Below are 26614 nucleotides of genomic sequence, written 5' to 3'. Positions count from 1 at the left end.
AACCAGTGTAGACAGGGACCTAACCAGGTGTGACTCCATTTCGAATGTAGAATCAGCAGAACTCGAGAATCTCATGTCACAGTTCACAGCCAGGGATCAGCGTGACAGTGGGTTAAGTTGCTTTCTGGGCAGCTTCTTGGTATTATCTGGGTCCTCCGGGGCGGGAGAGCCACCTCAGAGAGATGAGAAATCGGACACAATCTTTCCTCTCTGTGCCTTGCTTCCGTGACTCATGCATCCGATTGGCCCCGCCTTGGCAGAAGTGCCCCGTCCAAGGCAGGCCTTGGGGATTCACTCAGCTTGCTGGTTTCCAGGGGTGGCTAATTCTGTGCCCCCAGCAGCTGTTCCCTAGACCGGTTCTCCATCACGGTCACGCCCTTGTAAGGAATGTCCAGTCTCATTTTCTGAGGGCTCCTGCTGAGTGTGGGGTGAAGGGGGCAGGGTGCTTCCTACCATAGGCCAGAGGGCTGTCCTTGTTCCCTCCTACCTCTCCCCTAGCCAGGGCCGCCGAGTAGGAAGGCAGTGAGGTCTGACATTCCTCCCTCCTGTGTGACTTCCACGTTCTTTCTTTCTTTCTTTTTGGTTTTTCGAGTGACTTCTATTTTCTATGTAAGGGGCATTTGCTGAGGGCTGAGGCCTCAGGTGTGCGTGGGGAAACATTCGCAAAGCCGTCCAAGGGCACTAGAGTCTCCTGGGCTCTCCCTGTCAGCAATGATGAGCACCTAGTGTCTGAGGGAGCTTGAGCCCATGCTGGCTGATCACTTTGGGAGACACGTGAGTGGAGTGTGGGACACAGTCAGGTCCGAAGTGTATGCAGCTACAGGACATGCTGTTTGGAAGGCACTGGGTTCCTACTGCTTATTTCAGTTAAGGTGGAATCCTGTGTTCCTGCTGCTTATTTCAGTTAAGGTGGAATCCTTACCAACCCTTCTTCACCAAGCATCCAGGCGTAACTTCCCCCAGGGGCAGGGCAGATGAACAGTGCCTCCCCTTGATGGGACATACATAGAAGGGCATGATGTCCATATAATGTTCCTGTCAGGAAAGCAATGGGGAGGGGGGGGTATTGTGTGCAGGGTTATGTAGGCCATTGTAAGAATTTGGCTTTTAGTCTTAGAAAAATGGGGACATTGAAAATGAGTTGTTCAGTGGTTATGGTTGCACTGTCAGCATCACAAGAATAAATAAATAAACTTTTTTTTTCGAGACAGGGTTTCTCTGTGTAGTTTTGGTGCCTGTCCTGGATCTCGTTCTGTAGACCAGGCTGGCCTCGAACTCACAGAGATCCGCCTGCCTCTGCCTCCCAGTGCTGGGATTAAAGGCGTGGGCCTCCACCACCCGGCTAAACGTTTTTCTTATCCCACTTTACGTATTTATTTTGTGTGGGTGTGCATACAGCAAGGTGCCTGTGTGGAGGTCAGAGGACGGAGCTGTAGGAGTCGCTTCTCTCCTACCACGTGGGTCCCAGCGATTGGACTCAGGTCATCGGTCTTGGCAGGAAGCAGCTTTATCCTCTGAGCTGGCTTGCTGGCCTCCCAAAGCTGAAGAGGGACAGGATTTGATTTGGTTTCGTGGGATGCCTTTAGGACAAGGCTGTCTGGGGCCAGGGCAGTGTTGAGACCCATTATTGTGTTTAATGCGGTAGTAATGGTGTGAACGGGACAGAGGCTTGGGCCACCAAGGTGGCGAGATGTGGCGCTGTGACAGGAAGACAGGCCGATTTTTTGATGACGCAGTGGCTGGGCGGAGTGAGAGAGAGGCAGTGATGGCGGTTCTAGGTTTTGCGTGAACCGCGGAGAAATGGCTGTGAGTCAGGCGGGGGAGGGGCTGAGTGTCCGGCCCACGGGCGAGAGATGCCTGACATGGGCTGACAGTAGTGGGCTGTCTCCGAATGCAGAGCCTCTCCCTCGGCCCCCCTTCCCCGGCGTACCCAGTCATCTCTAGTCTACAGCCCTCGGTGTGTCGAGCTGACCCAGGCCTGGCCAAGGGGCTTCCACCCAGACCACAGGCCCTGGGCTGTCAGCACCCAGCCAGTGTTACCCAGTTAATCCTCAGCTTCTTGTGTGAGCTGTAGGGTGTCATCCGGGGCAGCAGCCCTGCATGTGGGGGTGGCAGAGCTCTGAGGGCTAAGGAGACTTGGCATCTACGGCTGCAACCTGACCCTGCTGCTGGGCGCTGTCACAAAACTGCCAGCTCTTCTCTTCGGGGCTGCCTGTTGGTGATCCCAGGAAACCAGAGACTGTGGGGCTTTGATGGATGGTGGCATTTGGAAACCATGGAAGGGACTGTGGTGCCAGCCTTGCAGGTGAGGCAGAAAGCAAGGCCTCGGGACTGTCAGGGGAAAACAGCTGGCCAGACACGCAGCAAGGGACTGTTGAATGAAATGCATGAGCCATAGGACACAGCCTACAGAGGTCGATGTCGACCACAGACACTCACTTGGAAAGGAATCAAAGGCATGCCAAGTGCACAAAAGCCATCCGGCAAGCATTTATTGAATGCCGGGTGGTGAACTGCAAATCGTTTGCTCCACCTGTTGTGGGCAAACGCTGTGGGTAGCAAATGGCTGGGAGAGACCTGTGTTGTTAGCCGCTGTCTCCCCTGGGGAGACCATAGGTTCTGTCCACAGTGCTCATTTGTTTGGATATTTCTCAATGAGTGTGTGCGCTCCCTCTGCAACACACAGAAGGTGTGTCTGTGTAGACACGGGAAGACACCTCCAAGGTGCAAAAAGAGGTCGGGGTGGTGGTGGTGTATTAGTAACTTTTCTGTCACCGTGGCCAAAGAGCCGAACACCTGATAGAAGTCACTTAAGGGAGGAGAGTTTTTTTTTTTTTTTTTTTAGTAGAATGATAGAGATTTAGTTAAGACTACCTTTAGCAGCATCCCATGGGGACCAATGCCTGTGGAAACGGAATTCTTTTTTTTTAAATTTATTTATTTTTATTTTATGTACATTGGTGTTTTGCCATGGGTGTTGAGTCTTCAGGAACTGGAGCTACAGACAGTTGTGAGCTGCCCTGTGGGTGCTGGGAATTGAACCAGGGTCCTCTGGAAGAGCACTCAGTACTCTTGACCGCTGAGCCATCTCTCCAGCCCTGAGACAGGGTTTTTTGGGGGGCGGGGAGGGGACTCACAGTTTGAGAGGGCACGGTCCGTCGTGGTGGAGATGGCACAGCAGCTGGACTGGCTTGGCGGTGGAAGTGGGAGTTTGCCAGGTGGCTTGTTCACATCTTGGCACATCAAGGAGTGGGGGATGGGAAGGAAGCAGGGGGTCCAGAAGCAGGGCCTGTTTTAAACAACCCATCTCTGCTGGCTAAGCCTCCAAACCTAAGACGGCACTGCCAATTGAAGCCTGAAAGGTTTGGGATAGAGGGATGTGGTCAAGAGGGCCACTGAGATAAATTAGTGGGGAGAAAGGAGCTTATTAGAAAAGTTATTAATGCTACGGACAGACAGACAGACAATAGCATGTCAGAGACTCTGAGCTCTGAAGAGAGGAAGTCCAGGAGCACACGGTAGAAATGGGAGCCTCTCGTCCCTTTCTGAGGATGGGGGAGATTTCACGACAAGCCTACACCCAGACTCTGATTCCCAGGCAGGAGGCAGAGAAGGGGCTGAGAAGCCGCACTGTGGCCACCAGCACCCTCTTCGATGTGAGTAACTCACTTCTGTGGTGAGAGTTACTGACATCAGGAAGTCTGTTAGCTAGGGACGGACAGACACTGTCTCAGGAAGGTGCCTGTCAGGAGCTTCAACAGGGGACCAAAGGGTTATTCCAGGTGCTGTGGCCTGAGCTGCAGCTGGGTTCTAACACTGCATTCTTACAGGGACCAGGTGTTCAAACAAGTGGATCTGTAGGGGTGTTGGAGACTTAACATTTCCCAGAATCTAGACTCAGGATCCCAAAGGTCCCCCTCGTTTCTTCCCATTCTGAGTCACCCAGCTTTCCAAAGCCAACAGGATGGGAGAAAGCTAAGCTGGAAATCTGTTTTTCTAGTCTTCACTAAGCTGCTGCCTGGCTGTGTGGCCTTATGCAAGTAGCTTATTGTTAGAGCCTTTTTGAAATTACCCCTTTGCAAGGAGAACATGACCACACTTATCCTTTTTTTGTTTTGTTTTGTTTTCGAGACAGGGTTTCTCTGTATAGCCCTGGCTCTCCTGGAACTCACCCTGTAGACTAGGCTGGCATTGAACTCAGAGATCTGCCTGCCTCTGCCTACCGAGTGCTGGGATTAAAGGTGTGCATCACCATGCCCAGTGGCCACACTTATCCTTAAAGGCAGAATCATTCCATACAACACTTACTCACTGGCGATGTACAGATGTGGCAAGGGACACAGTGAGGTCCTGTTTCAGCATCATGGCTGACAAACAATGCCAGTGATGGACATGTGTAGCTAGAGTGTTTCTCTCTGGGTCCCACCAAGCCCCGGTAGTCCCGTAGCCCACTTATAAAATAAACACACAGTCACTTATATTATTTAAACTGCTCGGCCATTAGCTCTTACACTTAACTCAGTCCATTTCTGTTAATCTATATGTCGCCATGTGTTCAGTGGCTTTACCTGCTGCTTTTACATGTTGCTCCCTGGATGGCAGGCTGGCCTCTCCTCCAGCTTCCACCTCCCAGCCTCTCTTCTCTGTTTGTCCTGCCTATCCTATACTTCCTGCCTGGCTACTGGCCAATCAGCGTTTTATGTATCAATCAATCATAGCAACATATATTCACAACATACAGGACACCTCACAGCAGACAGGGGATGGGACAGAGGTGGCCAGCTAACTTGCTTCCTTAGACAAGACGGTCTGCACGTCTTGTCTGCACGGTCTTTCACTCCAGCCATGACTTTAGAGATTCTCATGTCCACCAGGTTGTCTGTAGCTGTGAGGGTGGCATGTCTGTAGAAACCAGGTGCCCAAGGTCCCATATTAAATATGGGCACTCTGTCGGCTTTCACTGGCTTGGGAGAGCCTGTGGTCAGGTTTTTAAGAAAATTTCAAAGTAACTGTTCAACCCTGGATAGCTTGGGCAGCCTCGGAGGGAGTATTTACACCTCAGGAACTGGTGAATGGTGCAAATCAAAGTTTGTTTGTTTTTCCTAAAGTGTTGGCTCACAAGCGTATCAAATCGGTGCCCTTGTCACCCCAAGTTAGGGTCACCAGCCCTCTCGGTTTGCTAGGGACTGTCCTAGCGTCAGCAGGATGTGTTGCCTCTGAGGGATCCTTTTGTGTCAGTCATTTTCTCTTTCAGTTACTCACCTTGTTGCTATGAGGAAATGCCCGAGAGACAACTTAAGGATGGACGGTTTGCTTTGGCTCACCGTCTTAGAGGGCTCCACCCATCGTTGTGGACAAGGCATGATGGACTTCAGAGCGGCAGAGACGCCTAACTTCTCAGTGGGCCAGGAACTAGGGGACCTGGTATAAACTCCAAGCCCTGTCCCTAGTGACATAGGTCTGCCAACTGGGCCCTACCCATGTCCTAAAGGCTCCCCACCCCCCAACCGCACCACTGTCTGGGGACCAAAGGCCCAAAACACAAGCCTGCAGGGGACACTTCAGATTCAAGTCATGTATTTTCTGCGGAGTGAGGGCATCCCACATTTGTTGAGAGATGGAGATCTCCACAGTGACCTTTGTAAGACTCACAGGAGCCCTGGGAAAGTCTGTCACGTCTACCTTCTTGATAAGAGACACTCAGAATTTCATCTAAGGCCACGTGCCCTTCAGTTTGTTGGCAGGGTCTGTCGTCGTGTGTCTTCCATCCGTAATCGTCACGTTGTGTGCTGGGCATGGATGTGGGAATGCAGAAGTGGCCATGCCTGTAAGAACATGGGTTCTAAATAGATCTGAGTTCAACAGTGGCTGTGCCACAGAGGGAAAAATAACTTAAGGGAAAGCAGAAGGACATGGGCTGGCCTGGTGACTGGAGAAGGGTCCCCGTAAAGTGTAGTTTGTGTAGATGTCAGACGGAAGAAGGGGAGCTAGCCAGACAAGGGCGCCGTGCTGGGTCTGGCAGAGGGAGGGAACGGCGAGTGCTGGGACCTGGTGGTGGGAATGGAGCACAAGCGTGCATTCTTACATGAAACCATGGGGAGGCAGAAAACCGAAGCTGGCCTCCATCTCTCTCCAGGTTCTCTCTGTCCTTCCTGGCTCTGCTTCATCTTTACAGTTAATCCTTTCTGGGCCAGCATTTCTGAGCAAAGACTCTGACCTGCCAAATAGCTGGCCTTTGAGGGGCAGGGGTAGCTCAGTGCTAGAGCACATGGCCAGCAACACACATGGGGTTCCATCCCCAGCATAGCGTGCACAAAGAGCTAGGCTTCAAAGGACACTTCCTGTCCAGCCCCTCCAGACCACTCCCTGTGTGCCAGCTCTGCCAACCGCCTCCCATGTGCCTTCTTTAATCTTCAGTCAACTGCCTTCCCCACTCTTTTTTTTTTTTTTAATTTTTTCCTTTTATTTTATTTTACAATACCATTCAGTTCTATATATCAGTCATGGATTCCCTTGTTCTCCCCCCTCCTGCCTCCCTCCTCTTCCCCCCAGCCCACCCCCCATTCTCACGTCCTCCAGGGCAAAGCCTTCCCCTAGGACTGAGATCAACCTGGTAGACTCAGTTCAGGCAGGTCCAGTCCCCTCCTCCCAGACTGAGCCAAGCGTCTCAGCATAAGCCCCAGGTTTCAAACAGCCAACTCATGCAATGAGCACAGGACCCACCCAGTACCACTGCTTAGATGCCTCCCAAACAGATTAAGCCAATCAACTGTCTCACCTATTCAGAGGGCCTGATCCAGTTGGGGGCCCCTCAGCCTTTGGTTCATATTCATGTGTTTCCATTCGTTTGTCTATTTGTCCCTTGGTTTCAACAATTTCAATAAATGTCTATTCATCCAACTTTGGTTTCAACAATTCTCGCTCATATAAACCCTCCTCTTTCTCGCTAATTAGACTCCCAGAGCTCCACCTGGGGCCTAGCTGTGGATCTCTGCATCCAGATCCCTCAGTCGTTGGATGAGGTTTCTGGCACTACTATTAGGGTATTTGGCCATCCCATCACCAGAGTAGGTCAGTTCCGGCTGTCTCTCGACCATTGCCAGCAGTCTTTTGTGGGGGTATCTTTGTGGATTTCTGTGGGCCTCTTTAGCACTTTGTTTCTTCCTTTTCTCATGTGGTCTTCATTTACCATGGTCTCCTATTCCTTGTTCTCCCTCTCTGTTCTTGATCCAGCTGAGTGTTCTAGACTTTGACTCTTGCCTTTCCTCAGGACCACTACGGTGTCTGCCATATTTGTGTGTGTGTGTGTGTGTGTGTGTGTGTGTGTGTGTGTGTGTGTCCAGTTAAGTCCCAGGCCAGAAGGTTTATAGTCCACCCCTGACACTGGAGTCCACACTCTTGTGGGCAGAGACTATGTCCATTTCCGTCACTGCTGTATCTCTGGCACCTAGACTGATAAACACATGACCTGTACCAGTACTTAGGGGCAGCCAATGAAGCAAGTCTCATCACCCTCGATTCATAGAGTGGCAGAAACGAGGCTCTGCAGGCTTAAATAACTAATGTGGGTTTCAGAACCACTCAAGGTCAGGGTTAAGCTGGAATCCATATTATTCCAAACTGAATGAGAAGAGCCGCTGCAGGGAGAGGGCTGTATGCAGACTGTCTGTCTGGGAGACACGTACCACGGTTATGTCTGTGACCATATTTCCCAGGTGGCCCATGGTTCCCAGGGTTTGTGCTGCTGAATCTAGAGCTGAATACCACCGGCTTTTAGTGCCCCTTCCATCCTGGGTTGAGAAAGAAGTGGGATGTGGGTCCTGTTCCTAGGCCAACCTAACAGTGTGGTCAGGAAAACATAGTTGTATACCAGCTGTTTGCCAATGGCCTCTCTGGGCCTGGGCACTGTGCAGATGCTGGGTCTGTGTAGTGGGAATGAGCTAGACACCGCTCCTTTCTGCCTGGAAGCTGCAGTTCTACCGGGAAGGAAAGGCTTACAGGGACCCAATCCCGTGATTATTTCACAGTCCTCAGGGAAAGCATTAAGAAGGTGATGAGGCTGTCTGGGGCAGCACTTGAGGAAGGGGTTCCAGTACTCTCCCCGGATGATTTCACATGCACGCCCAAGTTAGAAATGTCAAAGATGGCCATGGGAGACAGAGGAGAAGAGCAGGCCAGAAAGAATGAATGATCTGGGGACAGGGGGGTTCATGTCTTGTAACCTCAGCAATTTGGGGCTGAGGCAGGAGGATTGCCAGGAGTTTGAAGTTAGTCTGGGCTCTATAATGAGCTGCAAGCCAGCTTAGGCTATAGTACAAGAGCCTGCCTCAAAACATTGAAGGGGCTGGAGAGCTGGCTCGGCTGTTAAGTGCACCGTCGCCTTTCCAGAGGGCCAGGGTTTGATTCCTTGAACCCACACGGTGGCTCGCAACCCTCTGGAACGCCAGCCACAGGGGATTTGATGCCCTCTTCTGGTCTCTGTAAGTACAGCATGCCCATGATACATACATGCAGGCAAAAAACTCATATGTATAAAACATAAAAAAAACAAACAAAAAAAACCAAAACCCTAGCTGGGCAGTGGTGGCACATGCCTTTAATCCCAGCACTCAGGAGGCAGAGCCAGGAGGATCTCTGTGAGTTCGAGGCCAGCCTGATCTACAGAGCGAGTTCCAGGATAGACTCCAAAGCTACACAGAGAAACCCTGTCTCTAAAAACTAATAAAAACAAAAACAAATAAACAAATTGTTGGGCATGGTGGCACATGCCTTTAATCTCAGCACTAGAGAGGTAGATCTCTGTGAGTTCAAGGCCAACCTGGTCTGTAGAGTAAGACCCCGTAGCAAACAATGACAACAACAACAAACCCAAAGACAAGTAAAAAGTGCGTGCAAAGGTCCCGAGCTAGGGCAGGAGATGACTAGGGAACCGGACAAACTGAGGTGGCCGTGCCCGCCAGGCTGCGTAGCTGCTGCAGACCTTGTTGGGCTGGCTAGAACAACCGATCGGCTAGGCAGCTGAGGAAGTGCTCCTAACCACGGCGCTTTCAGTCCCATGGCTGCAGGGAAGCTTCTGTCTGCAGATGTGGGCCTCCTGTCCCCAGGGAGGACCACCCTGCCTTAGACACTCAGAGAGATGGCCCTTCCATAGCCTTATCCCTCTTCCCAGGGCTCTGTCACTGTCCATCTCCCCTGGGTGTTGGGGACTCTTGCTACATGTCTGTAAGTTTCCTAATATAGCCATACTGTTTCATTTCCATCGGGTGGCCAAGAGCGGCTCTCTGTTGCAGTCTCAGGTTTTCTTGGGCTTAAAGGGACCCTGTCAGCCCGTCTCAGGCCAAATTTTAGCTACAGGTAGGTAGCTGGATTCAATTTCACCAACTTCTCCAGCCTGGAGGTTAGATATCCTCTCTGCCCCATTCCCAGCTTCTCTGCCCCGTTCACACTCCTTTCCCCTTCCTCTTTGGAGAAGCAGGAGTGTGGCGCTTGGGCTCTGGTAACACATGAGCTGTGTCCTCGGTGTGTCTTCCATCCTTGCCGAGCCTTAACTTGCCTCCGGGTCTCTCTCCCCCTCCCCTTTCCCACAGCTAAAGCAGAAAGAGAATAAAAGTTGTAGAACGGACACATCCCATTCGGTCGTGCAAAATATTTGCATTAAGTCCCCAGTCCTCATCCTGCTAGGCCCTGAGGACTCCCCAATAAGCAGACTGCGGTCCGTGCCCTTGTCGAGCTGCCCACCTGTGAAGGCAGAGCCCCAGAGAAAAAGATGGTCTGTTGTCTGTGTACACAACGAGGAGGAGAGACTGAAGCAAGGACAGAGAGAAACCTCATGTGGGAGGTCGGGATCGGAGGCTTGAAGGCACCGGGGGAGTGAACCCTGTGGGCACCTGAGGGAAGAACATTCTGGTCAGAGGGAAGGACACATGCGGATGCTCCTGAGGCAGGCCTGCCACTGGTGTGGGCAAGGAACACCCAAGAGGCCTCTAAGTCCCGAGGGGAGGGAGATGAGAACAGAGAAGTGGGGGGGATGAAATTGGGGGGAGTTAGGTGGGTCGCTCGGGCCTTCAGCTTCACTCCTTGAGAGGGGCAGAACCGGCAGTCTGTCTGCATGTTTGGACAGAACCCCTCTGATTGGCTAGCCAGTTGCTGGCAGAGGATGGAGAACAGTGGCTCTGACCGCCACCCAGTCCAAGTGAGGATGCTGAGAAGGGGCCGGATTCTAGATCCACTTGCATGCTTCCTGGTGGGGATTTGCAAAAACACTACCAGATGTGTCTGTTTGTTTGTTTTCTGAATTTTTCTTGTTTTATTTATTTATTAAATGAAAGCCATTAACTTTGGTAACGGAGCCTTTAAGAGGCGGGGCCTAGCAGGAGGATTTTAGGTCACAGGGGAGTGGCCTTCCTTTCTTTCACATCTTAAAGCCTGCAGCAGGTTTTAAAGGTTCTGGTTTGGGGATGCTCTTGTCCATGGTCTGGTGGCGCCTTTGCTTTGAGGTCTCCACTGCGATGTGCTCATCATGGTGGGAGCGTAATACTGCCCACTTCAAGAAGTGAGAGGAAAAAAGGACACAACCCCCATGACCTCTGAGTAGGCCCTGCCTCTTAAAGGCTCCTCCACTGAATAGAGCCACACTGGAGACCAAATCTTTACCACACAGATACGTGAGGGACTTAAGATGCAGCAAAGGCTCTGACTAGCCACTCCAGGGCGGTGGACATTGATGTCACAGTACTGGTGTGCATGGCAGCTCAGGAGGCAGAGGCAGAGGACTGGCTTTCAGTGCTACTGTGGGAAAGACTAAGAAGGTGGTGAGTGTGTGTGTGTGTGTGTGTGTGTGTGTGTGTGTGTGTGTGTGTGTGTGATGTCTAGGGGACATCTGTCTCCAGGCTTACATCTGGAACTGGGGCCAGGAATATTTGTGGAGGTCAGCACGACATACACAGTGGTGATAAAGCACTAGATGACGTCATCAGCATGAACCCAGTGTGGGGTGGAGCCCTGGGGGTGGGATGGGAGTGGCGTCAGCTTCTTCACAGAGCTCAGGTGACCTTTTGCACCTGCACAACTTTCTCAAGCCACCGTGTCAAGCACATATCTTTTCTTTCAGTTTTCCAGAGTTAGAGAATTGTTTAAGCCTGAACACCATGAATTAAGAGATGGTCACTCTTTCTGACAGATAGGGAAGCTGAGACACAGAGAGGTCAGGATGGTTGCCTAAGGTCACACAGCAAAGGTGAAGGCAGTCCTTGGAGTCTATATGCCTCTCCGCTTGTGCAACACTTGAGTGCCCTGCTGACATACACTCATTCCCGTGAGCTAGACTGCTTGTGTCCACATGGGCCCTTGGCTGCTGGCAGCTCCTGAACGTATCACCAGTCTGCGTACTAGGTCTTCCACAGTTTCAACTTGACTGATGCCTACAAGCTCACACACTCACTGTTTCTAGTGCCCCAGCCTTGTACTGCAATGCTCAGGGGGCCTTGCACACTCAAAACTCCATGCACATTCCTAATGTCCCTTCTATGGGCACTTGGCTTCCTGTGTGTACACTGTCCATCACACCTGTGATCTCATGTAGTCAAAAGACACATGTCTACACACAAGGCTCTTACACACACACACACACACACACACACACACACACACACACACCCCTCAGCATTCACTCCGCTTTGCAAACTTGCTGTCTTATCTGTTCATGGCCCTCACTAGTCACATCACCTTGGACAATAGGACAGCTGTGCATTCTTCCTGTGTACCGATGGGGTCTTGCCTGTTCACGCCCCTTCCCCTCTTCCACCCCCGATGGCCTTGCATGACCACGTGATCCCAGTGATCCCACCTCTCCTTGCAGCTCCGACCCAGGACAGTACCCACAGACTTAAGTTATCCCGACGGTGCTCTTCTCACCAGTCCTCAGGCAGGCTGTGTGCACACTGCCTTGCACCAGCCCTCCCCATCCACCAGAGCACTACACAGAGCTGCCATCTACCCGTGTAACCCAAAATCTGGGCACTCATTCAAGTAGAGCTCATAGCCTATCCTGCTCGGATAACTACACTGTACCACACCGATTCACGCACCTCACACTCAGTTGTACACCTGTGACCTTGGCACGTTCCCACAGTGGAAGTGTTTATACCATTCCACAAGTTCCTTCTGGTGTGTTCGCCCCTGAACGGGCACTCTCCTTCAATGTCACCCAGTACCGAGACCTCGACTAATCGCTCAATCACACAGCTTCACACTTATTCTCTGACGTACATCGCCCACCAGTGTTGATAGCCACACCTCCCCCTCTGGCTTGCCCAAGTATGTGTTCTGGCATACTTGTATTTTCAGGTTCGCACAGCAGCATGCGCTCTGTCCCTCTGATGGCCCACCTCTGTCATGGTGCCCTACTGCCTTGCCCACATCTGGCCCTGCCTGTAGCCTACTGAGGCCACTCTCCAGGTATACACAACAGCATACTTCTTCCTCCTATGGTCAAACTGTGCCTACCCTCCAGGTAGGCACAGCAGGATACACTACCTTGTCCCTCCAATGGTCTCTTCTCTCTCTGGGCCCCATCCTGTCTTGTCCATGTCGGGGAGGGGTTAGTCACCCAGTCCCTGCCTAACTGACACAGCGCTCTTCACTCCGCAGGGACCTACCAAGGCCAGTTCACCAACGGCATGCGGCATGGCTACGGCGTGCGCCAAAGTGTGCCCTACGGGATGGCGGTGGTGGTGCGCTCCCCGCTGCGCACGTCGCTGTCCTCGCTGCGCAGCGAGCACAGCAATGGCACGGTGGCTCCGGACTCGCCGGCGGCGGACGGGCCCGCGCTGCCCTCGCCCCCGGTGCCGCGCGGTGGCTTCGCGCTCAGCCTGCTAGCCACCGCCGAGGCTGCGCGTCCCCCGGGGCTCTTCACACGTGGCGCGCTCCTGGGTCGGCTGCGACGCTCCGAGTCGCGCACGTCGCTGGGTAGCCAGCGCAGCCGCTTGAGCTTTCTCAAGAGCGAGCTGAGCTCGGGCGCCAGCGACGCCGCGTCCACCGGCAGCTTGGCCGAGGGTGCCGAGGGCCCCGACGATGCGGCTGCGCCTTTCGACGCCGACATCGATGCCACCACCACCGAGACCTACATGGGCGAGTGGAAGAACGACAGGCGCTCAGGCTTTGGCGTGAGCGAGCGCTCCAGCGGCTTGCGCTACGAGGGAGAGTGGCTGGACAACCTGCGCCACGGCTACGGCCGCACCACGCTGCCCGATGGCCACCGTGAGGAGGGCAAGTACCGCCACAACGTGCTGGTCAAGGGCACCAAGCGCCGCGTGCTGCCACTCAAGAGCAACAAGGTCCGCCAGAAAGTGGAGCATGGCGTCGAGGGCGCGCAGCGTGCAGCAGCCATCGCTCGCCAGAAGGCTGAGATCGCTGCCTCCAGGTAAGGGCTTGGTGGGAACCTGCAGTCTAGGGGGCCCAGGCCAAACCTGGTCATGCATTTCTTTACTGTGCCAGTCACCCATGCATCTAGTTATCTTCAGATCGTGCCTCAGCCATCCACTTAGCGGCTACCACCCACACAGACCCAACCCTTTGCATATCTTATTCTCACATAACCCATCTAATAGCCATGTGTCTGCTCAGCAGTCATCCACTTATCCATTCCACCTTAATGCATAACCACCTACACCGCCATGCACGCATCCACCCATCCATTTATTCACCCATCTATCCACCCATTCACCAAACCTAGCAGTAGCCCACCCAGACATTCCTCTAATCCCTTCACAACTTCTCTAACACTCCGGGCCTCTATCCACCTAATCCTTTTATCCATCCATCAACTTCTGGTCACTCAGTCTCTTTAGTATCTACCCGACCAACCATCCATCCTCACAACCACATCCACCTTCATCCACACAGCCAACTTCCCATCCCTTTTCACTTTCCTGGCTGTCTAATCATCTCCTCAACCACTGACTCAACTACTCACACATCTATTTGACCACTTATCCACCCCCCCCCATTCACCAATCATCTCTATTCTCTCAACTACTTCACCCATTGTAAAAACCAGTAATGAATCCATCCATTCACCCACCACATTGCTTACAGCTACTTCCTTTATTTGTCCATCCAGCCACACTTTTACTCATGCAAATGTCTACTCGCACTCACTCAATGACCCCTCCAAGCATCCAGCCATCTAGCCACCTCCACAGCTAACCATACTTCCACCCAACCACTGGCCACACTTCCATGCACTCAACCCTGCTCACCTATCTGGCCTGTTTCCTATGCATCTGCTCACCCTTTTACCGGCTCACCACCCACCCTATCATCTACATTCTATCCCCGATGTCTTCTCATTCTAAAGCAGACGGAGTTGTAACGTTGTCTTCCAGTGTGTGTTAAACAATATCGACCCCTCCCATGCCTTTAGCCACCTTACAAGGTTTCTTGTGCTATTTTAGACAAGCTAAAAGAGGCTCAGAGTAGCAAGGCGCTTTGTCTAGTCACTAGCTCAGAAGGTTAGTGTTTCCCCACATGGTGTCACCGTTTCTTAGTTGTCCATCTTTGGCCAGTTGTGTTTTCTTCTCAAAGCCCAGGTGCCTCATCTGTACAAACGGGGCTGTTCTGAGAGTTGAGAAAGCCAGTGCAAGCCGAGTGCTCCTGGTGAGTCCCCTAGAAGCAGACTCTCAGATGGAGATCCGAGAGCAGGAGGATGCTTATGGGGAGCACTCTTAGGATTGATGCTCTGGAGAGGTTGAGCCGTAGTGCAGTCTCCACAAGGGCTTCCATCAATCACGTGGGGTCCTCTGCAGAGGGATGTTATCCCTATTTGGGATGAGGGAGTTGGACCAAACCCTCTCTGAAGAAGGCAGACTCCTCCCCAGAAAGGAGCATGGCCTGGGGGCTGGACAGCTCCCTTCAGGCCAGGTCAATCCCTAGAGAGAGCTGGTACTCTGTGGTTCTCCAAGTGGCTAGGGTGGGAGAAGGAAGTCCTTGGGTTCTGAGGCAGAATCTATAGTACCAACTATTGTGCTGAACACTAAGTACAGCCACAATAATGCCAACAGTCACTGGCATTCAACAGATTGATTTGACAGATGTGAAACTGAGCTCAAAGAATACAATATGCCTATATTCCTTACTTTTTATGTCGTTGTGATGCCATTATCTGACAGAAACAGAGAAGACTTGGTTTTGAGGCTTTCAGTCTGCTGTTGGAAGGGAAGGCATTGGCTGTTCGTGCATGGACCCGGAAGCAGAGAGTGAGACAGGAAGTGTACCTACTAGCTAGGCCTCACTCTAGTGCCACCAGCCGGGGACCAGGCATTTAAAGAGCATGGGGGCTGGAGAGACGGCTTGGCCTTTTAAAGTGTTCACTGCACTTGCAGAAGGCCTGGCGTTGGTTCCCAGCTCTCACAACTCTGGTTCCAGGGCATCTGACTCTGCAGGCTCATGTATGAATGTGGTGTACATATCTACTCAGATGCATGTACAGACACATAGGACAGTAAATAAATAAATCTCTAAAACATGAGCTCCTGGGGATATTTCCATTTCAAACCATAACAGTGCCAACACCATGGAGAAAGCAAGCAGGAGAAGTCTTAAGTCCGAGCCTTCTGATTCCAAAGCTCTAACCTGCATAGCCTCAAACTTCAAATTGTGAGAGTCACAGTTAGTACTGCAAAACAGGAAAGAAATTAAGGGTAGTTTTCTTAAGACTTCTTGGTTAAGGGCTGCTGGGGTTAGAACGTCTCTCTGGTCTGAGCTCGTGGGGAAATGTAATCGCTGTACTAACAGTCTCAAGGGGTGGGAGTTTTGAGACGTGATTGAGTCACGAGGGTTCTGCTCTCATGGGTGGGACTAATGCCGCTAGAAAAGGGTGAGTTTGGCTCCCTGGTCCCCACACTGTGTGTTGCATGTACACAAACATGTGTACAGAGGGCATGTGGAAGCCAGAGATCATTGGGTGTCATTTCCCAGGAGCTATCCATCCACCTTGCTATTTATTTATTTTTATTGGTCTTTCAAGACAGGATTTCTCTGTGCAACAGTCTTGACTGTCCTGGAACTCACTTTGTAGACCAGGCTGGCCTCGAACTCAATGAGATCTGCCTGCCTCTACCTCACAAGTGCTGGGATTAAAGTCGTGCACTTTGCCTTTTAAAACAGGATTTCCCACTAGGCCCCAGAGTTTTCTGGCTGCCTAGAGAACTCCAGGGGTCCCCCTGATTTTGCCTCCCTAGTGTTAGGATCATAAACATGAACCATCATGCCTGGCTTTTTATGGAGTTCACACTCAGACCCTCATGCTTATGTGGCAAGCACTTTACGGACTGAGCGAGCTCTCTGCTCCCATTTGCCCCCGACATCACATAATCCAGCCTTTATGTCCTTTAAAGGCTAGAGTGTGCAAGCTGCCATTATGGAAGAGAATGGCCTTATCTAAGACTGAACTTGCTTCGACTGGTCAGTCTTCAGATGGTGAGCAATAACTTCTTGTGGCTACAAACTGTGCAATCTGAGGTATTCTGTTATAGCAGCACCAATGGACTGAGGTAGACCAGGCCTATGAGCAGGGGACTGTATTATTGTCCAGCCACAATACTTTTATGAAGTAAAGGGCACACGTTTGGAAAAACCAAACTTTTACTTTATTTTAAGTTTATAGAAAAGTTGTGAAGAGGGACTGAAGAGGTGGATCAGTGGTTGGAAGTGAATACTCTGGTTCTTGCTAAGGACCAGAGTTCAGTTCCCAGCACCCAAATCAGGCAGTACACAACTTCCAGTAACTCCAGCCCCAGGGAATCTCATGTCTTCTCTTTGAGTCAGCAGACATACACACCCCTCCCACATACACATAATTAAAAATAAGTCTTAAAAAATGAAAGTTGTGAGGAGATACAAAGAGCTCCCATACCTTTCCACCAAGTCTCTAATGTTGATTTCTTAGATGGTCACAATGCATGTTTCACATAAGAGGTGCAGAGTTAGCTCAGCCAGGAAAGTGCTGACCTGGGAAGCATAAGGACATGAGTTCGAGCCTAACTGGGAAGCAAAACAAAACAAAACAAAACAAAACACAAACAAAACACAAACAAACAAGCCAGATAAGATGGCTTGCACTCTCACTGTTGGGGAGCTGCAGACAGGTGCATTCTGGGGGCTTGCTGGCCAGCCCGGCAGCTGGTGGCTGAAGAAACATCTGATGTTTGCTGACTTCCACACATGTGCAAAAATGAGTACATGTGTCAGCAGACATGTGTGTACCTGTTTGAACACTCACAGACATACAACATCAGCACATAACCATCCACTAAACTCCAGAATTCATTTGAATTTTGCTAGTTTTCCTACAAATGCCCATATTCTGTCTTTGTTTCTTCTTCTTCTCCTCCTCTTCTTTTTCCTCTTCCTCCTCCTCTTCATTATTATTATTATTATTATTATTATTATTATTATTATTATTATTTTGGTTTATCGAGACAGGGTTTCTCCGTGTAGTTTTGGTGCCTGTCCTGGATCTCGCTCTGTAGACCGGGCTGGCCTCGAACTCACAGAGATCCACCTGACTCTGCCTCCCGAGTGCTGGGATTAAAGGCATGCGCCACCACTGCCCGGCCTGGTTATTATTTTTTAATATAATTTCTTTATTGATTCTTTGAGAATTTTACAGCATGCACTCCAATTCCGATCATTTCTCAGTCCCTCCAATGGTTGTGACAAGTGGGAGCCGGGGCTGTTTTGGGTCATCCGTGGGCAGAATACAAACAGGTTCAGAAGCCCTTGAGACGATATGCTGCCTCTTGTACCAGCTGTGTGACCTTGCCCAACTTGCTCCCCCACTCTGACTGTGGGATCCTCATGCCTCATAGGGCAGAGAGGAGGGTGGGAGGAAATGAGCTACTGATTGGCACGGAGCAGCCAGCAGTGGAGAGCACTGTCAGTCCACATGTTCAGTTTTAAAGACAAAGCAATGGACGCTGGGTGAGGAGTGCTTTCCCTAAACCCTCCCCGTGGGGCACAGAGACACCCTGTCTGCTCTCTTACTTTCCCTGCCCGTGTCCTTGCAAGCACCCATGCATCTGAATGTGTGGCACTGTCACCAAGAAGGTCCCCAGGCCCTGCAGCTGGCTTGTGCTTCTGGAAGGAGAAACTGGTACCTAGCCTCTCCTACGTACAGCTCTGCTGGCCATGTACAGGATGCTCTGGGGAGAGTTGGAGGCTTCATGAATCGGCAGTCAAGACCCTGATGGGAGTGGCTGGGCTCCAATTCAAGCCCAGCAGAATTTCCAATTAAGGGAGTCTTTGGGTTAGGAGGAAACACAGGATTGCAGCATCTTCCCTGAAGGCTCCCCCTTCCCTGGGGCTTTGGTGAGTAAGCTGGATGCAGAGGGACAGGAAGCAGCCCCAGCAACCAGCAGCCTCCTGGGGCTCAGGAGGGCGGGGCTTCTGTCCTCTGTAGCCTCTAGCTCTTAGCTCTGGGCTTGGTTATACTCTCAGCTCAGCATCCGTAATCAGGACATCTCTCCCAGGCCAAGGAAGGGAACCCACACATCTCACCCCTTTAAGATGGGCAATGGACAGAAGAAGATTCTATACTCTCACTGTTCAGTGTGCTACCCTCCTGTCACGTGGGCTGGGGACCATGAGATGTATTTAGTCCCAACTGACAAGTGGGAAATGTACACTGGATTCTAGAAACTTACTATAAAAAGAAGGCAAAGCTCCTAAATTTATATATATATAATAAAAGACTAGGGATATAGTTCAGTTGATTAAGTACTCACAGTGCAAAAATAAAGAGCTGACTTTGAGCTCCTCTAGCACACACATAAAATACACAGACAGACAGACACACAGACATACATAAAACACACACATAGACACACACACAAACACACATATACACACATACACAGACACACAGATAGAAACAGACACATACATATACACACACACATACACACAGACAGACAGACACATACATATACACACATACACACACACATAAAACACACACACAGACATACACATACACACACGACATATACAAAGACACACACACACACACACACACACACACACACACACACACACACACACACTCCATGTTTGCATGAACTTGTAATCTCAGCATTGGGGATGTGGAGACAGACTGATCCCTGGGGTTCTCCTGACCAGCCAGCTAAGCCCAAGATCCCAGTGAGAAATCCTTACTTCCAAAACCATGGTGGACAGCTCCTGAGGGACTAAACCTGAGACTGCCCAAGGTGTCCACACGCATGTGCACTCATGTATATGATGCACACATTTGCATAAACATAATACTGGTTACATGTTGAAATGGTTGTATTTTATATATACTGTGTTGGGGAAATATACTTTTGATATTAATTTTACCTGTTTCCTTTTTCTTTTTAAAAGGTGGTTCCTAGAAAAAAAAACATAATTATGTATGTGGCTTGTTTACATTACATTTTTATTGGGTGGTGTTGCTCTGAGTCTTAGAGTCATTCAGACCCTCAGAGATAACCTAGCCAGTTCTCTGACCACCTGGGGAACCTGAGGCACAGAAAGTATGACATCATGCCCACAGCCACCAAGGGATCCAGGCCTTTGGATTTTGTGGCCAAGAGCTCTTTTGGTAACTCCTTTTAAGGTTCTGGATCTGGGTGATGAAGGAGCTAGGAGGTGCCTTAGCTTCTCTGGCTGTCACATCCACCCACACCCCAATTAATGGCTCCCTCTGGAAGGAGCACAGGCAGAGGCTGAGGGAGGGACCTGGAAGCCTGCTGCTGGCTTCCTTCCAGCTCCCACTTCCCTCCTTCCTCACTGAGGGCTGACCTCTACCTTGCAGCTTTTGCAAGGGTCACAGTGGAGTCTGTTTGCACTGCCCAGGGCTCCAGGCACGTCCCTGATAATTTTCCCTGTGTCCCCAGGTGCAGGCAAGGCACACAGCTGGAGAGTTCTTGGCTGCCCCATGAGGAAGTCCCTAACAGCTCAGAATTTATAGTGGAGTGATATCCCTGAACCGGTTCTGTCTCTTGACCCACTCCCTGCCTCCAGCGCTTCCTCAAACGGCCCTCTGGGAGATCCTATGTTGGGTCCTAGCTTCCATAGTTGTTAGAGACTTAATTTCTGGTTAGGAGTCAGGTCTGTGGCATTAGTTGGCCCGGTTTTGAATCTGGGTTTAACACAAGGAGACTAAGCATCCCAGTCACACTGGGACTCAAGCTTCCAGGACCTGCTGCAAGAATGCGCCTCTTTGTGTGATGTCACCTTGGTGGGTCTCCTGTCACAGCGTTTGATTCTGCTGAGACACAACACATCTTCAACTAAGTCTCAGTGCTCACATCCAAGTGGGGAGGTCTGGGGATCTGCCTGTCTTCCTCACCCACCCAGGCGCTGGGTACCACCGCATCTGGCTTTTATGTGGGTCCTGCAAAGCCCACTCAGGTCCTTTTGTCTACACTGCATGCCCTTCACTGACGAGGGTGTCTCTCCAGCCCTCTTTTCCCATTTTAAACACTGTTCTACAGCACACTCATTAACATTCAAGGAAGGGCATAATAATAAAAAAATAAAATAAAACCCCTCCTGCCCTAGCTGCTTCTGAAGGCACCACTGTTAAGAGATCACTGGGAAACTCTACCATTTGCCTCTCTGCTCTTGCTTGGTTCTATTTTTCATAACTACAGATGCCTTCATAATGTTCCGAGAGTTTTTTAGGAGCTATATGATACCCCTCCCCCCATTATTTGCTGGTACCATGTTTTAGTTAACCAGATCTCTCTTCATGGTGCCTGAAAACATTTAATGTCTTCATGACCACAAGCAAGGCTGCAGTGAACACTGCAGGACCCCACTCCTTGCTCACAGCAGCTGGCTAAGGGAATGGTCCAGCCAGGAAACTTCTCAGAGACATTCAAGCATCATTAGGGCTCATTGGAACCGTGTAAGTCCCACTTATTCATGGGAGATGCTCTAAGACGTAACAACAAGCATTCGCAGTACTGAACCCTGATACACTGATATTTTTCCTCTGTAAGAACTCACTGTAAAGGTTAATTTCTAAATTAAGTGCTGTAGGGGATTTTTCAACAACAGTTAGAGATACAACAGAGCACTTAGAATCCGAGACTACAACAGAAGTTAGTTAAACATGTGCACAAGAGTCTGTCGTTTCAGGAATTTCCATTTAGTTAGCATCTTTGGATCTGAGCTGTGGTGTAGTTCAGTTGGTAGAGTGCTTGTCTATCATGCATGAAGCCCCCGGTTTGGTCCCCAGCACCACATAAGCCAGGCATGGTGGCACATGCCTGCAATCGCAGCATTTGGGAGGTCAGAGCAGGAGGATAAGAGAGTTCAAAGTCATCCTCAGCTACAGAGTGAGTTCGAGGCCAGCCTTGGCTATGTGAGACTCTGTCTTAAAAAATAAAACAAATCCATGGTGGACCTTGGGCATAATGCTGCCTCACCCACGTCTCCACAAGGAGTCTTGATAGCCACCTCATCCGGGTCTTCTGGTGAGGTCCATGCTACTGTGGAGTAGCTTAACACAAACCAACACACTCCTGAACCATCTCCAGTGGCCACACCACTGCTGTACATCTCACACATATTTTAAGAACAATTGTTGCAGGGGTGAGTTGGGGAACTTTCTGAGGCTAGGCAGTGTGTGTGCTTGCCCTCAGACCCCTCCCCATCATCTCGAAGGGGCTCTCACCAGATGGACACTCCGCCCAGCCTCATTGCCAACACCATGCATTCCGCCTTTTGCTTCTTTGTCAATTATTTGAGGACATGACCACATGTGTCATGCTCTCGGGACCACTTTCAACATCCCCACAGACAGCTGCATGGTGTCTTCCCTGTGGCTTGTCTCCTGACATTCCTGGTAGAAGATTCCATCATCGAGCGTGTTAACCTCCCCAGAAATGGGTTGAGATGGCAGAGTCTCCAGCTCAGAGTCCTGCCATTCCCTGAGTCTTTCTTTTGTGACTCACCAGATGGACAAAATCCCCCTGCCGCCCAGGGAGGCTGAAGACTGTGGTGGATGGAATTTCCTGAGTTGTCAGGGTGGGACTCTCGTGGTATACATGAGGCAGCTGTGGCTTCAAGGCAGAGAGTGTGTTAGGGAGACCTTCCAAGCTTGGCGAGCAGAGAACCCAGGCGAACATCCAGTTCGAAGCTGTCCTCAGAGAAATGAAGCCCAGTGTGCTGGACTCATAATGGAGAAACTGAGACCTGGGAAGGGGGAGGGGCCCAGCCAGGGTGTGTGGTGTGAGCAGATGGGAGATGGCCTTGCGAAGCTTCAGTTGGCTTCTGGGCACATAAATGGATCGAATGGACGAAGGACAGGGGCCTGTGTTGTGGAAAGAGGGGCTTTACCTCCCTACCACCAGCCCTGTGAACTGGCCTTCTAGACAGTCAAAGCGCCTCTCTACCTTATTTTTTTAGTCTGACTAGAGGAGTCAGAGAATGGACAGGCCGGTAGTCTACAACTTCAGCAGAAAAGTGCCCTTTGCCGCACATGTCCAGGTATCCCCACTTGCGGGGGAGCCCAGTGCTTGGCCTGACCCTGGCACCTCAGCTGAGCTCCAGGGACTTAGGCGGCAGCACTGGAAGGGGCCAGATGCCAGAGTGCTGGAATTAGGAGCGTAGATGAAGGTGCCATGGCTGCTGGAGGAGGAAAGCCTGAGAACTCAAGGTCATAGGGCCAGGAGGCTTGGCCCCCAGTCCTACGTACTGATTACACGGCCTCTCTGTAACCTTCCCTGCCGAATCCTCTATAACCTGGAGGTCAGGACAGGAGTGGCTAGGTGGGCTGGAGAGAGGGCCTGGAGGGTGTTCAGCCATTGGGACCAGTCCAGGACACCATCTCTCACAGCGGGGGAGCCCACAGTCAGGCTCCACGCCGAGAGCGTTCATCTACTTCATTCTCACGGGGAGAGCTTAGCCAAACATCTTCCACAGACGACGACGACGACGACGACGACGACGACGAGGAAAGTAGTGGAAACCCACAAGACAGCAGCCCCATCCAGGCCTCAAGTTCACTCCCCCATCTCAGCCCTGTCACCCTTCAGAGGAGACAGCCAGCCTCTTTGCTTTTAGGTGTCAGGCATGCCCTGTTGTGGGCAGATGTTGACTGCCTGGCCGTGCCCCAGTCTGGCGGAACCGGTGGCAACATAAACCAGGAACCTGGAGGAACCGGGTTCCTATCCTGCCCCCTCAACCTCCCTGGCTTCATCTGTAAACGGGGAAACTCCAGCCCTGCGCCTGGGGTTATGGCAAGATGATACGAGGTAGGGGATGCTGTGGGTTTCTCAGCATGGCCATGGAGCCCTGTGGGTGCTCAGTGAGTAGAGGACAAAGCGGTTTTCTCACCATTCTCCCTCCCTGACACCGAGGCAGTGGAGTAGATGAAACCAGCCAGCTCCAACTTCAGGCTTCCTTCGGCCCCACGTGCCATTTTGCCGTTTACCATCCTGGGTTTCCAAAGCTGGGTCTGACTTCCACTTCCCTTCCTTAGTTCAGAGCAGTCACGCTCTGCCACAGGAAAGAAGTTAAAAATAAAGCCAGGCCTCAAATCCTTCAAGCAAACACCCAGCTCTCTAAAAATAGTCTTTGCAACAGGTCTCCAGGGCCAGGCTGGGATAGAGGGCTGGCATTGGGGCAAGACTGGCTTCTCCCAGCCAGGCCTCAGCAGCGCCCTGGCCTGCCAAGCCCACCCTAGCCCGTTCTTTCTGTTACCACCACTGGCAACCCCTGTCCCCGTCCCCTCAAAGGTCCCTTTTGGCTCTTCACTGCTCTTGCTGCTGGGTGCAGCCAGAGCAAGTCCTTGCCAATGCCAGCCTGCCCACTCTGGTGAGCACGGCATTCACGGGGCCCTTAATCTGTGTGCTATAGAAGGCAGAGCCCGAGACAAGGGTTTGATGCATGTCGTTTATCTGAGGAAGGGGATGAGAGGGAGTGGGGGAGTGAGACAGGGAAGAGGGACCAGCCAGCACAAGCTTGTGTGACTGCGTCATTGCTGCGACCTAAGGTACTGGACTTGACCAAACCCTGGAGCCCCCAGGATTCTCCTCTTGACGTGTCTCCCCTCACTTACTAAGTCTTCCATGGATTAGAAATCACCCCACTTCTGATTTGGGTTTGGACTTGGGGGGGGTTTGACAGGACCAGCTACAGCATTCAGGCAAGCTATGGGTGGACAGTGGGCAGCTGAGCTCAGGAGACAGTGACAGTACCTGGTGAGTCTGACCTCAGATAGACCCGTCCTCCACTGCTGTGGGTGAAATTAGGACTAATTAGAGGAGACGCTATGTGGATACCAGAGATGTCACTTTAGGAGAAAGCATAGAGTTCTAGACTTTCCACAGCCATCCTTTGTGGCTCCGGGTCACCCCACCAGCCCCATCTCACACTAATGTCCCATCATTTGTGTTCAAACACGGTTCCTTCAAGGATGGCCTTCTCTCCTGACTGTGATTATTCACGCGTGTACTTCCGTTTGCCTGAAATGCCTTTCCCCCACTGTTTACCTTACTAACAGCCTGTTCATCCATCTCATCTAGCTCTGGGAGGTCCTGAGCTCCTGTCTGGTCTGAACTCACTGTGCTGTGCACACTGGCACCTGGCATAGTACCCAACGCATGCAGAAGCCTCAAAGAGCGGGTTGACTATGCAATCCTCAAGCATCAAGTGATGGAAAAGTCCTCCAGGGCAGAGGTGCTCTCTCTGCACCCACCTACGGCATCAATCACATTCAGTGCATGTTTATGGCACTGTGTGCCAGGCTTGGGGATGAAAGCCTGAAGATCTGAGACTTCCTTCTTTGTTACAGAAGTGTAGTGACCAGGGAGGCCCTCACTGAGAAAGCCGTTAAGCAGAGACATCAGACCGAGTGAGTCAGTCAGCAGACAGTCTAGGAAGAGCAGGCTGTGTGCAGAGGGAAGGGCAAGGTGATGTCATCGATGTGCTATGGTGTGTGCCTGGAACAGAGTGGGCTCTTGGAATTGAGGCAGGCAGGGAGACGCTGTGTGGCTGGAGTGAAAGGCTGGACTAGCAGAAGCAGAGGCCAGGGAGAGTGGGGGTGTGGGTGGAAAGGGATGGTGGCCTTGTCCGCTGGCCACATGTAGTGTGTGTGTGTGTGTGTGTGTGTGTGTGTGTGTGTGTGTGTGTGTACAAGCAGATGCATGTTCATGTGGGTGCCCACATGTGTGGGTGTGCATGTGGAAGCCGGAGGTCACCTTGGGTATGGTTCCTCAGGCACCGTCCACTTTCTTTTTTGAAACAGTCATTTGTTGGTTTGAAGCTTGCTGCATAGGCCAGGCTGGCAGACCCCTGAGCCCCAGGATCCACCTGGCTCTGCTTACCCATTGCTGGAATCACGGGCATTCGCACCACACCTGGCTTGTTTAACAACGTAGATTTTGAGGGTTGAAGTCAGGTCCTCATGCTTGCTAGGCAAGCATTTTACCAATTAAGCCATCTCTTTAGCCCTCACATGTAGCTATTTTAATTAAATTGATTAAAAGCTCCACTCCCTAGCTGCAGCAGCCGCATTTCAAGTGCTTGAGAGTGGCCGCTTTGGACAGCACAGATACAAAGCATTCTAACTGCTGTGGATTTTGTTGGGTAGTGCTTTTGTGCCGCCTTGCAGGTCACTGCAGGCCATCACTGGATGCCGTGCAGAACTGGGCACACACCACAGGGTCCTTTCCTCACCTCCAAAGGTGTGTGTGACTGAAGTGTGCAAGGCCATTAAGTGCAGCCCCAGCCAAAATCAGAATGTCTTTCCTGCCACCCCTGCCAGGCGGCCTTTCACTCACCGCCTCTGCCTCTGCAGGCATGGGGCTCAGCACTGCTGGAATGGTGGAGACCAACTCTGGGCCCCTTAGCCTTGGGATCCGCTAGCCTAGGCTTTCTGAGCTCTGGTGGCTTCTACCTAAAGGTCCTGGTTCCACCCCTGAGACTTGGATCAGCCAGGTGGGCCATCGAGGCTGCTGGTGGATAGTGCCTTCCTGGGGCCCTTGTGGCCCCTCCAGTACATCCTCAGGGACCCATTTTATTGTCCATCTCTCCTGCTGTCCTTAGAGAGTAGCTTTAACTTCATACTTAAAGATGGCACCCTTGTTGTTGAGAAGAGAAGCAAGAGCAAAGGTCAGATGCTACAGCTTCTGTTCTTGGGTAAAGAGAGCACCCCCCAACCTTGGGGTTGCCCCAACCCAGGAGCCTTTTTTTTTTTTAAGCTGGATGCAAAGGTGTTTTTTAGGTAGATGCAACACTTCCCTGAGTATAACAGCTTCTGCTTGTGGAGAAGAACGGGAACATGGGTGAGCCGCTAACATCTGCCTCAACATCCCTGCAGAGATCTAGACGTAACCTGAGGTCTTCTGTCTCCAGTCTGCTGCACTCATATGTCTTCTGTGCCTTCCCAATGTCCCTGGCTTAAGCTCCCTTACATTCCCCACCTTTGGGTAGAGGCACAGCATTTATGCTCAGGAGTGCAGGCTTTGGGCTTGGCTAACACTCGCTCCCTAGGCAAGCTCTTTTCCTGAGCCTTGGTGTCCCCAACGGTGGAAGGCAGGAGAGATTGCTCTAGTGCCCAGTG

The 26614-nt window shown here is 51.4% G+C and overlaps 1 protein-coding gene across 1 annotated transcript in view; it reads left to right on the top strand.

Annotated features, from left to right (window-relative positions):
- Positions 1-26614, top strand: part of Jph2 (junctophilin 2) — a 59591-nt gene that overhangs the window by 8768 nt on the left and 24209 nt on the right. Inside the window, exon 2 of the mRNA XM_028868413.2 lies at positions 12649-13420. Within this exon, the coding sequence (XP_028724246.1) occupies positions 12649-13420 (772 nt within the window). The remainder of the gene's footprint in view (positions 1-12648; positions 13421-26614) is intronic.

Source organism: Peromyscus leucopus, chromosome 4 (assembly GCF_004664715.2).
Source record: "Peromyscus leucopus breed LL Stock chromosome 4, UCI_PerLeu_2.1, whole genome shotgun sequence".
Taxonomy (NCBI): Eukaryota; Metazoa; Chordata; class Mammalia; order Rodentia; family Cricetidae; genus Peromyscus; species Peromyscus leucopus.
This window is presented reverse-complemented; position numbering and strand designations above follow the sequence as displayed.